This window comes from Somniosus microcephalus, chromosome 5 (genome assembly GCF_052327205.1).
Source record: "Somniosus microcephalus isolate GS21.2 chromosome 5, FLI_Smic_1.0, whole genome shotgun sequence".
Classification (NCBI taxonomy): Eukaryota; Metazoa; Chordata; class Chondrichthyes; order Squaliformes; family Somniosidae; genus Somniosus; species Somniosus microcephalus.
This window is the reverse complement of record NC_140991.1, coordinates 58,607,027-58,621,504: the sequence shown is the minus strand read 5'-3', so window position 1 is coordinate 58,621,504 and position 14,478 is coordinate 58,607,027. Positions and strand designations below refer to the sequence as shown.

Genomic DNA, 14,478 nt, shown 5'->3' with positions numbered 1-14,478 from the left:
TTGGAATGACCATGGAGAGCCAATTCTGAATGTAAAAGGACATCAACCGTCAAAGGCAAAAAGGTTTCCTTTAGAGGTCGAAGTAAAGATTATACCAGGTCTGTGTCACCTAAAAGAGAAAACCAGAGGGACGATAGATCAAACTTTGGCCCATGGGATTCCCAATTGTAACGGATACCAGTCAGTGACTAGCTTTTTTTGATGAAGAAATCTTCCTACCAGGCAGCTTCTCTGATATTTGTTTATTATTTTGTCAAGTCAGATGGCAACTGTATTAGACCAGGAGAGTTGTCTCACTCTTATGTAATTCTTGGAGCAGCAAATGAATTAAATAAGGTCTGATCCCTGTACTGTCCCGTACTCTGTCTTGCTTTTGCAAAAGTTTGGGTTCAATTCTTTCAAAATTAGACTTTAGACTGGAGCATACTTCCTTTTGCAGATTTATTTTTAATGCCTCTTTGAATTTTTCACCATTTTATACATTAAAAAGTCAATAAGAAAGCTCCCTTTAGTGTAGAGGTTTGTGAAAGGGGCCTGAAAGGCAAAGCATTTTGGCTTCGTAAGCACCTCTGAATTTTGGTGGATTGAAGTCCCACTCCAGGAACTGAGTGTTATTCTCTGTTATGTGCTGTAGTGTATTGCTGCTTTGTTGAAGGTGCTGTTCTTCAGACGAAACATCTTCCTATTCTGATGCTTTAGGTGGATGTGAAAAATCCTATGAGGAGCTGAAAGTTCTCATAGCCCTGGCCAACATTTCCTCCCTCAAGCAATACTACTAAAAATAGATTAACTGTGGTCATTCATCTATTTTCTGTTTGTGGGATCTTGCTGTGTGGAAAATAGCTACTGTTTTTACCGACCATAAATTACTGTATTTCAAAGTAATTATCTGTGAAATGCTTTGAAACATTTCAGAAGGATGTGATAAAGCTTTATTTTTTCCATTGAATCTCTTGAAAATTGAACGTACTTAGCTGTCTAGTCAACCAGACATCTTTGAAGTGCTAACCTGCTTTACCACTGGGACTAAAGATTTGTGTTTGCTGAGATGGCCTCTGAAATGTATACATTTTTATTGCACGCTGGCAGGTCGTTAGATAAAATAAAAACTTAGTGCACATGAGCTATGATTGTCTGGTCATGTAATGCCTGGAAGTGCTCTGGCCTTTTTGTAAGCTGGCCATAGAGAATAAGCATCACATTGTTATTAAATGCTATTTTGCGGACTTGTCACCCAAAAGTGACACTTCAGATAGGCCTCAAAAGCAAATCATAGTTAACCCATTGCCCCCTCGCCCTTTGATTAGTGCTATGGTGTTACAATTTGGTGTCTCTTTCCCCCCACCCCCAATTTTTCATTTACGTTTTGAGCAAATTGAAGTTTTCATAAGTGGAACCATATCCCTTATGATCTGACACAATCAACCCTGTATATGCCATGAATGGGAGTAGCATGCCACAGGATTAATGACCACCATTTTTTAACAAGATACTTAACACTGGAGGTTGCAGTTGCTGACCATGTACTTGTGACCTCTCCAGTAAGTAGAAAACACAATGTTGTCAGGCTAAAATTACACTTTGATATTATTTACAAACATTAGCATTACACAGAAGTAAAAGACTTCAATATATCTGTAAAAACAACAAAGGTTGATTCAGTTTACAAGAGTACTGATCAGAATACTTCATACTAATCAGAATACATTGTACCGATCAGAACACATTGTACCGTACAGTTGAGGCCGAAGATCTTATTGAATGGCGGAGCAGGTTCGACGGGCTGTATAGCCTACTCCTGCTCCTAATTGTTATGTTCTTATGTGTCAAAAGCTTCTTCAGGGCATAATCTCATAGTACAGTAAACTATAAAACTTCCAGTTACGATGTTGGAACGGGATAGCGGCAAATGTTCCTGCCTTCTGCACGGAGTCCAAACACTTCCTGTAGACACAAGCAAAACTGAACTGAAGATGTGGCAAATATCTTGCATTATGTATTTTGTCACTGGCAATTCCCCATGCAGGGACGTTTTAATCAAACCAGATCAAAAACACAAAGGTGTAAAATGCTCTGTTGCATGTTAATGAGCAACTGCATCATCTGCTTTACCCAAGTATTGCTAATGCTTTATATAGTGCACAAACAAACATCTCTTGAGATGTTGTGTTCCATCAACTACTAGCTCAGCTATATTTCTAACGCCAGTGTTCTATCACTAGCATATTTCATTTCAAAGCATCCTTAGAGGCATGTAGCAGTGAAAGGGTGAATTCTTTTACATATGATTTGCATCTTCTCTAGTCCCATCACTTTGGATTTTGGGGGAACACCTCATTCTAACAGCTACACTGTGTAGATTGTTGCTTGTAGAGATGAGAAGACATTTATTACATTGGTACAAAAGTCTATTTCAGCAAAATAAAAGTTTTATTTAATTTAAAATGAAGAAATATCTGAAATGTGTTATTACTTTCTCTCCTCTCTTCCCCCTCTAGGAGAAAAGCCATATGAATGCCCCAACTGCAAGAAACGGTTTTCCCACTCAGGCTCTTACAGTTCACACATCAGTAGTAAGAAGTGCATTGGTCTTATATCACTTAATGGTAGAGCACGTTCAGGAATCAAGACACCTCAAGGCACTTCTCCATCCCTTTCTCCATCAACCAATAGCCCTGCTAGAACACAACTTCGTCATAAGCTAGAGAACAATAAGCCTTTACAAGAACAGCCTACCGTAAACCAAATCAAAACTGAGCCTGTGGATTATGAGTACAAAACTATGGTCGTGACCTCTGGTATCAACTGTGCAAGCTCTTTCCAAAATGGAGGGTTTAGTGGCAGTAACCCTCACCAGGTCACAGCTTCACCTCAGAGTGTGGTTCAGGCTGTTGTATTGCCAACTGTAGGCCTGGTCTCTCCTATTAGTATAAATCTAAGTGACATTCAGAATGTTCTTAAGGTTGCAGTATTAGAAAACAATCATGTCACTCTCCCTTCCAAAGAACAAGGAACAGTCTCTTCTGCATCAGTACAACAAAACAGTCATTCCCTCATTTCATCAATCAGTCTTCCCTTGATTGATCAGGATGGAACAACCAAAATCATCATCAACTACAGCTTAGAGCCAAGTCAACTCCAAGCTGTGGCACAAAATTTCAAAAAAGAGATTCCTAACCTAGCAGACAGTTGTACAAATGAAAAGCCACCAGAAGACCTCACAGTCAAATCTGAGAAAACTGACACCAGTATGGAAGGAGTTAATAACACATGTCTGCTTTGTAATGAATGTCCTGGTGGACTAAATGCACTTCATGAGCTAAAGCACTATCAATTAAAAACTGAAGCTCATTCAGGAGAAACCAGTATTAAGATCTCTGAAAACCTCGCTGAAGCTTCTGTATCAACAGAAGAGAACTTCTCTTCAGATCAAGAGCCATTGAAGAATCTGTTGTCACTTCTGAAGGCATATTATGCATTGAATGCACAACCAACATCAGAGGAATTGGGAAAGATTTCAGTTGCTGTAAACCTACCATTAGAAAAGGTGAAAAAGTGGTTTGAGAAAATGCAAACTGGTCAGATTCCAGTCCAGCCATCTTGTCCCTCTTCCCCCACACCAAGCAACGAGGAGGTCAAACCAAAACTACTTGTCGGTCATGCCGATTCATCACCTGTTGGTGATCTACAAGGCAACACAGCAAATTCTGAAGCTCTTGTTAAGCTGACTGAATCTCAAGTTACTAATAGGCCATTTAACACAACGGCGGATCCTTCAAGGAGTAATACTCCCTCCCCATCACCACTGAATCTCTCTTCTGCATCTTCTAGAAATTCACAAAGCTATCTTAACACACCTGATAGCAACCAAGAGGATTTACAGTTAGAACCTCTTGATCTATCACTTCCAAGGCAGCAAAAAGAGGGACTTGAAAGGCCCACAATAACCAGTGTTTACCACAGCAGTGTTCATTATGTTCAGGAGGAGCCCTTAAACTTGTCTTGCTTAAAGAAAGAACAAATAGAAAATGACAGTATTATTGAAGGAAACTCAAGTGCCAAACCTATAAATATTGCAATCCCTACCATCACCACCCAACTACCCACAATTGTTGCCATTTCAAGCCAAAACAGTGTTCCATGCCTCAGAGCCATAGCTACCATAAAGCAGGCCAGCTTCATTCCACAGGTGGCCTACACATATAAAACAACCAATTCAAATGGATCTGAACCACAACAGAAACCAACTCAAGCCAATGGAAATCACCCAGTAAGTATGCTATTCTTAGTTGACTATGATTTGTAAAAGCTCCGTGTTTGCATCGGTGGCTTTTTAAGGAAAGTGGATGCTTGGTTTACAGAAAATCTTCCTACTCTGTAATGCTTGTCGTTAGTGGAAGACTTTTTATCTTTTGTAAGCTCTTTCCTCAATGTAGAATTGTGACGTAAATCAATAATTAAGGGTGCAACTGTAGTAGTATAATGTGATTTAGTTATCTAAAAGCACATAACAAAGGTGGTTATATTCCTGAAGGAGGAAAAACAAGAGATGAGTTCCGGAGGTGTGCCCAATACGGACGATCAGAATGATTCAGACTCGACACCTCCACGTAAGAAAATCAAAAAGACAGAGAATGGAATGTATGCCTGTGATTTGTGTGATAAAATATTTCAGAAGAGCAGCTCTCTTCTGAGACACAAGTATGAGCACACAGGTAAGACAAATAACCATGTATTGTACATGTATAGCATATTGTGCCATTTGTGTTTCGAACTGCAAAAACAACATTTTATATCTTTTTTATAAACAGATGGTACTCTTTTGCTTTGCTGCATATTTAGTACATTAAATAATGTAGCTTTGGTGCAAATTGTTAATTCTCCATTGGAAGGTGTGAGCTAAACATTTTTGTTATTAACAAAAAGAGAAATATTTCAGTGTCTGATCACATTTGCTTGGTGTTTTAAATCAAAAAGCTATTAAAATCCTGTAAAGTTGAAGTTTCAGGTGTGAACCCTTCATCAGAACTTGGTATCACAGTTCTGGAGAGTCAACGCCTGAAAGGTCAACTTACTATCACTAAGGAAAAAGTACTTGGTAAAATAATGGGACTAAAAGACGACAAGTCCCCTGGACCAGATGGCCTGCATCCCAGGGTCTTAAAAGAAGTGGCTGCAGAGCTAGTGGATGCATTGGTTGCAATATACCAAAATTCCCTGGACTCTGGATAGGTCCCAGCGGATTGGAAAACCGCAAATGTAACACCCCTATTTAAGAAAGGAGGGAGACAGAAAGCAGGAAACTATAGACCAGTTAGCCTAACATCTGTCGTTGGGAAAATGCTGGAGCCCTTCATTAAGGAAGCAGTAGCAGGGCATTTGGAAAATCATAATGCAGTCAAGCAGAGTCAGCATGGTTTTATGAAAGGGAAATCATGTTTAACAAATTTGCTGGAGTTCTTTGAGGATGTAACGAGCAGGGTGGATAAGGGTGAACCAGTGGATGTGGTGTATTTGGATTTCCAGAAGGCATTCGATAAGGTGCCACATAAAAGGTTACTGCATAAGATAAGAGCTCATGGAGTTGGGGGTAATATATTAGCATGGATAGAGAATTGGCTAGCTAACAGAAAGCAGAGAGTCAGGATAAATGGGTCATTTTCCGGTTGGCAAACGGTAACTAGTGGGGTGCCACAGGGATCGGTGCTGGGGCCTCAACTATTTACAATCTACATTAATGACTTGAATGAAGGGACCGAGTGTAATGTAGCCAAGTTTGCGGATGATACAAAGATGGGTGGGAAAGCAAGTTGTGCAGAGGACTCAAAGAACCTGCAAAGGGATATAGACAGGCTAAGTGAGTGGGCAAACATTTGACGGATGGAGTATAAAGGGGGAAAGTGCAAGGTTATCCACTTTGGCAGGAAAAATAAAAAAGCAAATTATTATTTAAATAGAGAGAGATTACAAAATGCTACAGTTCAGAGGGACCTGGGGGCCCTTGTGCATGAAACACAAAAAGTTAGCATGCAGGTACAGCAAGTAATCAAAAAGGCAAATAGAATGTTGGCCTTTATTGCAAGGGGGTTGGAGTATAAAAGCAGGCAAGTCCTGCTACAACTGAACAGGGTATTGATGAGACCACACCTTGAGTACTGCGTACAGTTTTGGTCTCCTTATTTAAGGAAGGATATACTTGCATTGGAGGCAGTTCAGAGACGATTCACTAGGTTAATTCCAGAGATGAGGGGTTTGACTTATGAGGAAAGGTTGAGCAGGCTGGGCCTATACTCATTGGAATTTAGAAGAATGAGAGGTGATCCTATTGAAACATATAAGATACTGAGGGGGCTCGACAAGGTAGATGCAGAGAGGATGTTTCCCCTCGTGGGGAAATCTAAAACTCGGGGGCATAGTTTTAGAATAAAGGGTCGCCCTTTTAGAACTGCGATGAGGAGGAATTTCTTCTCTCGGAGGGTTGTAAATCTGTGGAATTCTCTGCCCCAGAGAGCCGTGGAGGCTGGGTCATTAAATACATTTAAGATGGAGATAAACAGATTTTTGCAAGATAAGGGGGTGAAGGGTTATGGGGAGCGGGCAGGGAAGTGGCTTTGAGCCCAAGATCAACCATGATCTTATTGAATGGCAGAGCAGGTTCGAGGGGCCAAGTGGCCTATTCCTGCTCCTGTTTCTTATGTTCTTGTCTGTTCTCTCCACAGATGCTAACTGACCTGCTGAGTGTTTTCAGCATTTTCTATTTTTGTTTCAGATTTTCAGCATCCAAGTTTTTTGCTTTTTGAAATCCTTGTAAAAATTAGTGTGTACTTTAGCTTATTTTTTCAAAAAAAGAAATGTATGGGAGATTACTCCATGGTGAGCTGTTAGTATGGGCCATCAATGAGGTAAACATGTGAGAACCATGTTCATGAGATTTGTCCCTATGAATTCATGATTGGGATAAAGAGCTGCCTATAAATAATATAATTTGTCTTTATATGACGAGGTTCCACCTTTCTTCTCAGGATTTTGACCCTCATTTTCAAACTCTTGATAGCAGGGGTTAAAGTTAGAATTATGGGCAAGCCCTGGTCAATTGCATGTGTGTATGTTCTACAAGTGTTCACGTGCCACTAATATCGCCATAGTTTTTGAGGTAAGAAGCAGAACCTAATGCTATACATATTTCTGCTTAATGCATCTCTACTCTGAGGTACACATCAATGAGTTTGTTATTAAGCAGAGCATATGTGTAGAAAGAACATGCGTTTATAAAGCACCTTTCACAACCTCTGGACATCCTTTGCTTTACAGCCCAATGAATTATTTATTTTGAAGTGTAGTCATTGTTGTTTGGCCAGAGAACTTTTCAAATTGGTATGTGCAGATGAGTGGGACTAATTGGATAGGCCTTGCAAAGAACCGGCACAGGCATGATGGGCCAAATGGTCTCCCCTTGTGCTGTATGATTCTGTGATTCTAACTTGGCAAAGGAAGGAGCTGGCAGCATTATCATGCCCTACAAGTGACATGTCATGCATCATAATAAATATATTTGTTTTCATTGTGTATTGGTGAGCTGATATAATGACGCACAGTAGCAGATATAGTAAAAGTTCAGATTTCTATCTTGGTGGGAAGGTAATTTCAGATTTAATATTTTAAAAAGCAGATCAAGGACTACTGCCATACCTATTTTTTTGGATTTTTTCTTTTCCTCTCCCTTCCAGTTCTCTGGTGGCTTTTTAAAAAATATTTATAAAGTGGTACAGAATTCTCTTGCCTACTTAATTTTTTCCATTTGTGAGGCTGAAAACTTACTGGGCCATAATTTCCTGTGGCAGGGCATGGACGTGATCTTGCACATTTAGGTTTTTTAAATTTTTGCATGGCAAGTTGCTGAAAGTGTGAGCTGAAAACGGCACAGCAAGGGAAACAGGGCAAGCAACTGTGTATCTCCTTAACCAATCAGATTGAAGGATTGTGAAATAAACAGTGCAAGGACTGAGAAGGAAGTGTAAATTAGAATGGGTGAATTCAATGTCAAATCACGTACAGAAAGAGGGAAAGAAAGACTGGATTAAGAGAGAGAGAGAAAAAAGACACAAAGGAAAAGTAAAAAAAGAAATGTAACATTATTAAAATCTCCAACAACAATTAAAACCAGAAGGAATGAGACTCCACACTTTTAATAGTCAATTTTCAATGCCAGAGAGGTTGACTGGCAGTAATTAACACTTAACACATTGTTAAAAGGGTACTTAGACTGAAATGGACAACACTTAGCTTTCTGTGTCGTGTTTAGTTCGTATCTACCGTACAAGTAGTGCAACTTCACGCCGTTCAATGCATTTCAATGGTGAGGCAGACAGTGAGATGCCATTTTCGCAAAGCTAACGAAGGACAGCAACTTCTGGATTTCCGCACATCTGACCTCACCTGAAGTTGTAGCATTTGTGCATAAATATTGGCGTGTGCTATTGGCCTCGCCATTATTTTGACTGCAAATTATAGGCCAATTATTATTGACAACCTAATTGACCACCGTACCTTCTCCAACGCAAAGACTGCCTACTTCCACCTCTAATATCACCTACTTCTGTGCCTGCTTCAACCCATATGCTGCTGAAACCCTCATTCATGCCTTTGTCACTTCCACGCTTGACTATTCCCATGCTCTTCTGGCCAGCCTCCCATCCTCCACTCTTCATAAACCAGCTCATCCAAAACTCTGCCACCTGTATCCTGCCCTACTCACTCATTACTTTAGTTTTTGCTGATCTACATTGGCTCCTGCTTCCTCTATGCCTCCAATTTAAAATTCTCATCCTCGTGTTTAAATCCCTTCATGAGCTTGCCCCTCCCTATCTCTGTAACCTCCTCAATTCCTACAACCCCCATCCCCCAGAACTCTCTGTTGCTCTGACTCTGGCTTTGTGCATCTTTCTTGCCCTTTGCCCCACCATTGGTGGCTGTGCTTTCAGCTGTCTTGGTTCCACACTCTGGAATTCCATCCCTAAACCCCTCCATCTCCCTCTCCTTTAAGGCCCTCTTTGAAACCCACCACTTTGACCAAGATCCTTCTAATATCTTTTTCTTTGGCCCAGTGTCCATTTTTTTTGTCTGATTATACCTCTGTGAACAATCTTGGGACAATTTTCTACGTTACAGGTGTTGTATGTTAAATAACAACAGAAAATGCTGGAAAAACTCAGCAGGTCAGGCAACATCCGTGGAGAGAAATTTGAGTTGACGTTTCGGGTTTGACCCTTCTTCAAAACTGGAGAGAAAAGGAACTGGATCGAAGGCAGGGCTGCGATCGGACAAAAGAATAAAAGAACCAAAAGAAGTAAAAGAGATTAGAAGCTAGACGAGATGGTAATAGGCTGGGATTAGGTGTAAAGTGTACTGGCAGGGCAAAAGATAGCTGCCAGGTGTGAGAGAGAAACAAAAGGAAAGGGGGGGGGGGGGAGGAAAGGAGTGGAAAAATATAAGTAAAAATGAAATAGGGGCCGAGGTTATGATCTGAAATTGTTGAACTCGATATTGAGTCCGGAAGGCTGCAGACTGCCTAATCGGAAGATGAGGTGCTGTTCCTCGAGTTTACGTTGCGCTTCCGTGGAACAGTACAAGAGGCCAAGGACGGTGAGGTCCGAGTGGGAATGGAGCGGTGAATTGAAATGACAGGCGACCGGAAGGTGTTGTATGTTGTTGAGTTTGTGGTTACTCACTTGAAAATAATCTTATTTAAGAAGTAAATCTCCCATGATGGTGTTCACAGGTAGTTTGTGGTAGATAGCATGATTCTCCATATATGCTTCCTGTACTGAGCTGATGCTGCCATTTCGTTACTCATTGAAGTCTTGCAGTTTTCTCTCAAGGCCTTTATTTCTCTGTCAGGGTAGGTATGGGTCTGCAAGCACTCAATCAGGTTTTTAGACCCGTGAGGCTGAGATCTAACTGATTCCACTAGTGGTAGTTGCATATTGTTTTGTGGTTTATGAGCAGCAAATGTTTGGGGTTGAGGCAAATGAACCACCACGCCAGGTTGTTTGTTCATCATGGACGCACTCAGTATGCAGTGATGTGTCACGGGGTTCAAACGCCCTCTGAAGGGCTGCTTTATAGTGTTCTCCTTTCTCTTTCTCTTTTCCTCCCCTCCCCTGCCCATAACAGTTAAGGTGAAATTTAAGATCCCTGCCTATCAAACTGTGTTATAATTTTAAACTTGGGAGAAGAGCACAACTCTGGATTTCCTCTCGGCCATCATCAGTGCAGGGGCCTTCTACCCTTGGAAGCGGAATCCTCTCTGTGCTTTTTTTCATGCCCAAAGATTTGGTCATGTTTATATAATTTGTGTATAATAGAACATATGTGCAGGTATTTCTTCTCTCATACTTGAGTATAAGTAGGGTTAAGCAAATGTGTTGTACCTGATTGATTCATAGAATGATACTGCACAGAAGGAGGCCATTCGGTCCACTGCACCTGTGCCGGTTCATATGCACATTTTTTCTAACAATCTTTACACAAAAAAAAGAGAAAACCAGACATTTGGAATTAAGGTAGAGAAGTTCTAAATACAAAATACTTACTAGCACAGGAATTACAATGTCTGTATCCTTTGGCTTTAAAAGTAATCTTGGCCATCAGACTTGACAAAAAACAGGATATTTCACTCTGGGTTCTACCACCACTCCCCAAACACTGCTAGTGAGCTGGCATGTTATTGATCCCTCCTTGAGCCACCAGTCAGCTATCTTATCCTCTACATTCACTTCTTCAAGTTCGCTAAAAAAAAAGATACAAAATATTTAACCTCAAGATGAGGTCAAATATCATTGATCTCCTGATTGGCTGAAATAAAACTGGCTTTGAAACTAGTTTTTTAAAATTCATTGATGGGATGTGGGCGTCGCTGGCTAGGCCTGCATTTAGTGCCCATCCCTAATTGCCCTTGAGAAGATGGTGGTGAGCCGCCTTCTTGAACCGCTGCAGTCCATATGGTGTAGGTACACCCACATGCTGTTAGGAAGGGAGTTCCAGGATTTTGGCCCAGCGACAGTGAAGGAACGGCGATACAGGTCCAAGTCAGGATGGTGTGTGGCTTGGAGGGGAACTTGTAGGTGGTGATGTTCCCATGCGTCTGCTGCCCTTGTCCTTCTAAGTGGTAGAGGTCGCGGGTTTGGAAGGTGCTGTTGAAGGAGCTTAGGCGAATGAGAGATGCATTTTAAACAAAATAGTTTCCAGCTCTGAAAGATTTTTTTTTTTTTTTTAAGTGAAAGGCAAAATAGAAAATACAAAGGCAAGACATACAGAAGTGAAGTTCCTGGAATTGTATTTTTATATTGCAGTAATCAAACTGCTCAATACAGTAACTGTAAACGTGACTGAGTCTTGTGAGATCAGTGTCTTAATTTTTTGTTGTTGTAAGCAAGCTTTGCTTATTTCTGATATGTTCATTTGGACAGGTAAGCGACCTCATCAGTGTGGGATTTGCAAGAAAGCATTTAAACACAAACATCATTTGATCGAGCACACACGACTGCACTCTGGGGAGAAACCCTATCAGTGCGATAAATGTGGCAAGCGTTTCTCACATTCAGGCTCCTACTCGCAGCACATGAACCACCGCTACTCGTACTGTAAGCGAGAAGCTGAAGAACGTGAGGGAACAGAGCAAGAAGAGACTGGGCCTGATTCACTGAACAACAGTGAGTATACAGACAACAGGACCTCTCCGTCCCACGTGGACTCAGATGACAAGGACAGCACTGCAAGAGAAGATGAAAGTGAAAAGGAGGAGGAAGAGAAGGAAAGTGACGAAATGCAGGATAATTGTGCAGAGGAAATGAGAGAGGAATCAGAAGAGGAAGCAGAAGGAGAAGTTGCAGCAAATAGAACAGACCTGATGAGTGATGTGGAACAGGAAAATACAGTAAATAGTCTGAAGGCTTTGGAAGCTAACTCAGCAGAAAAAATGTAATGAATACTTGATCAGGAATATAAATTGGAGAAGAGATGTTCTGCGATTAGTGTTGTACCATGTAAAAAAAAAAAAAATTCCAGAAACACACTCTGTATTACTGTGTTTTCTCTTCACTACTGTGTAGAAACCCCGGTGTGCCTGAACCTCAACAATTAACAATTTACCACATGAACTGTCAAGATATTAGGAATGATGTTTGTATTAAAAATGCAAAAAAAAAGTTGCAAGTGATAAATTGCATAAACTGACTGTCTTGATTCAAAAGGCAAACCAACAGGTTTAAAAAAAAATTTGCTACCAGTCATTCTGCATTATCTGTTTACCTGTGTTGCTTTTCATTTTGCCATTCATGTATCCCATTATCTTCAACACTGTACAGCTGGGAGAGATTTCTATGAAAATTTCTATTGCAAATGAAAGTATCAATTGTAGATTTATAGTACTACAACTCTCTACTCCATTGCTGAATATCAACATTTCATTGGTTTGAAAGGATGTGAAAATTTCTGCACTACAGAATTCCCTTTATACTTGTATCTAACATACTCTTAAGTATTATTGTCTACCTTATCAGTATCGCACTAGAAGGTAGTTATTGATAACATTAGTTGACCTTATTTTAGAGTGTAAATTCATTTGAAGCATAATGTTAGCCTTAAAGCAGCTACTAGAAAAATAAAACTGAGAAGGATGTGGAAAGACTTGTAGTTAGATGTATAGCGGTCTGTTGCCAAGTCTTCAAAGTAAGAACTAACAGTATTAGTGTTGGAGAGAAGAGAAGTCGGTGTTTTAGAATGACGAGTGTTAAGTAGGTAAGTGAGGATTATGGTATGGAGCTTTGTATCCCCCTGGCCTTATGCAAGACCTGTGTGCTGCAAGTGCCATTTACAAAACAGTATTATGGAAATGTGGCTCTAACCAGCCCTTAGCTTTGGTGCAAGTTATTAACAGTGTTAGCTGATTTTATTTCAGTATTATTTTAATTCAAATTATGATAACTTTTTAGTTTCCTATGTTTGTGCAAATTTTGTACTGTATGTCCTTGAACCTGGCAGTATTAATACCCTACTTACTGACACGTGTACCTTTTAGTTTTAGAAAACTTTTATATTTATGTGTCTTATTTTTATATTTCTTTATTGTTATTTATTACACAATGTAGTGTATAATACTGTAGTTTGTATTAATACAATAATATATTTTAGTAAGAAAAATGATTTGGAAGGTTGATAAGAATTCAAAGCAGAAATACAATTGGTTCTCTTACATTGAGATTTTGTTTAACAGTGTTCTGTAACAATACTACTTGCCTTGGACTGTAGAATTAGAGTATCAAATGGGAATGTATAAATTTTACATTCAGAATCCAGTTATTTGCCCTGCCTCACTTTTAATACATTGGGCTACTGAATTTCAAATATAATGTTATACAGCATGGTATTTTTGCAGTTTTGTTTGAGATTACTGTGTAACCATGAAACTGTATTACTGTCCTCAATGAGCCAAATTACAAAGTCATGCGCAGTGTTGGGAACAACATAACATTTTTTGCTTTGTGCCAATTTGTTTTAGTATTCCTCTACAAACCAGAAGTTTTTTTTTTTAATTGCCTAGTTACATGATAGTCATTTTCTAGTTTTATACCAGACTCCCCATCTCACAATAAAATGCATCAACAAACTGTCTGAAGTTGTGACTTCACTGCTGTGTATTAATTCTGTTCCAGAGATGCTGCAGACATCGTATTATGTGCATTACTCAAGTTTTTGGCTAATTTGTAACTTTGAAATCATGGGTTTGTGATTAGATTCTTCTTGTACAAAGATATTCCAAATACATTAGTCATTTTTAAAAAATTACTGAATAATTTGCATGTTTCATGAAATCATCTTACTGTGCATTGGAATGAATGTTCAAAATTCCCTGAACATATGTTAACAATATTTTAATCAGTAAATGTTTATTGTGACTTGGTGCCCATTTGTCTGTTAGGTTGGATTTTCCAGCGATCAGTTGCTTTATTCCTAGTGTTCACTGTCTGTTGGGTTGATGTATATACGGATAGAATCCTTTTACTTTTTTCTCCAGCTGACTTAACAACTGTGGCCAGCAAGGTATGTAGTCTGCTTCCTTGTCCATGCTTCTACCATTCTGAACTAGCCATCCGAAGGTGTGTGCATGGGGTTTGGGGATAGTTCCTGCATTCAGTACTAAGTGATACAACAGAGACTTGGAATTCAGATTGAATTTAATCCTTTTTCTCCTCATAACTTTTGTTGCCTGCCTTTTATACATTCTCGAAGTCAATAACATCTTTGCTATTGATGAAATTGGAGAAGGGTTAGTAGTGGTGTACCCCAAGAGTCAATACTGGATCCACTTTTATTCTTGGTATACATACATGTTTTGGACTTGGGCAAAGGGAGTGCAATCTCAGTTTGCTGATAGTAAAAGGGTTTGGCAAATGGTGAGGAGGACTGTAGAAGATTTCA

The 14,478-nt window shown here is 39.7% G+C and overlaps 1 protein-coding gene across 2 annotated transcripts in view; it reads left to right on the top strand.

Annotated features, from left to right (window-relative positions):
• zeb1b (zinc finger E-box binding homeobox 1b) overlaps positions 1 to 13,667 on the top strand; it is a 161,841-nt gene extending 148,174 nt beyond the window's left edge. For both annotated transcript variants that reach the window (XM_085987659.1, XM_085987660.1), the window contains exons 7-9: positions 2,499 to 4,270; positions 4,535 to 4,715; positions 11,469 to 13,667. In XM_085987659.1, the coding sequence (XP_085843785.1) occupies positions 2,499 to 4,270; positions 4,535 to 4,715; positions 11,469 to 11,983 (2,468 nt within the window). In that variant the 3' untranslated portion in view covers positions 11,984 to 13,667. The remainder of the gene's footprint in view (positions 1 to 2,498; positions 4,271 to 4,534; positions 4,716 to 11,468) is intronic.
• The last annotated feature ends 811 nt before the right edge of the window (positions 13,668 to 14,478 follow it).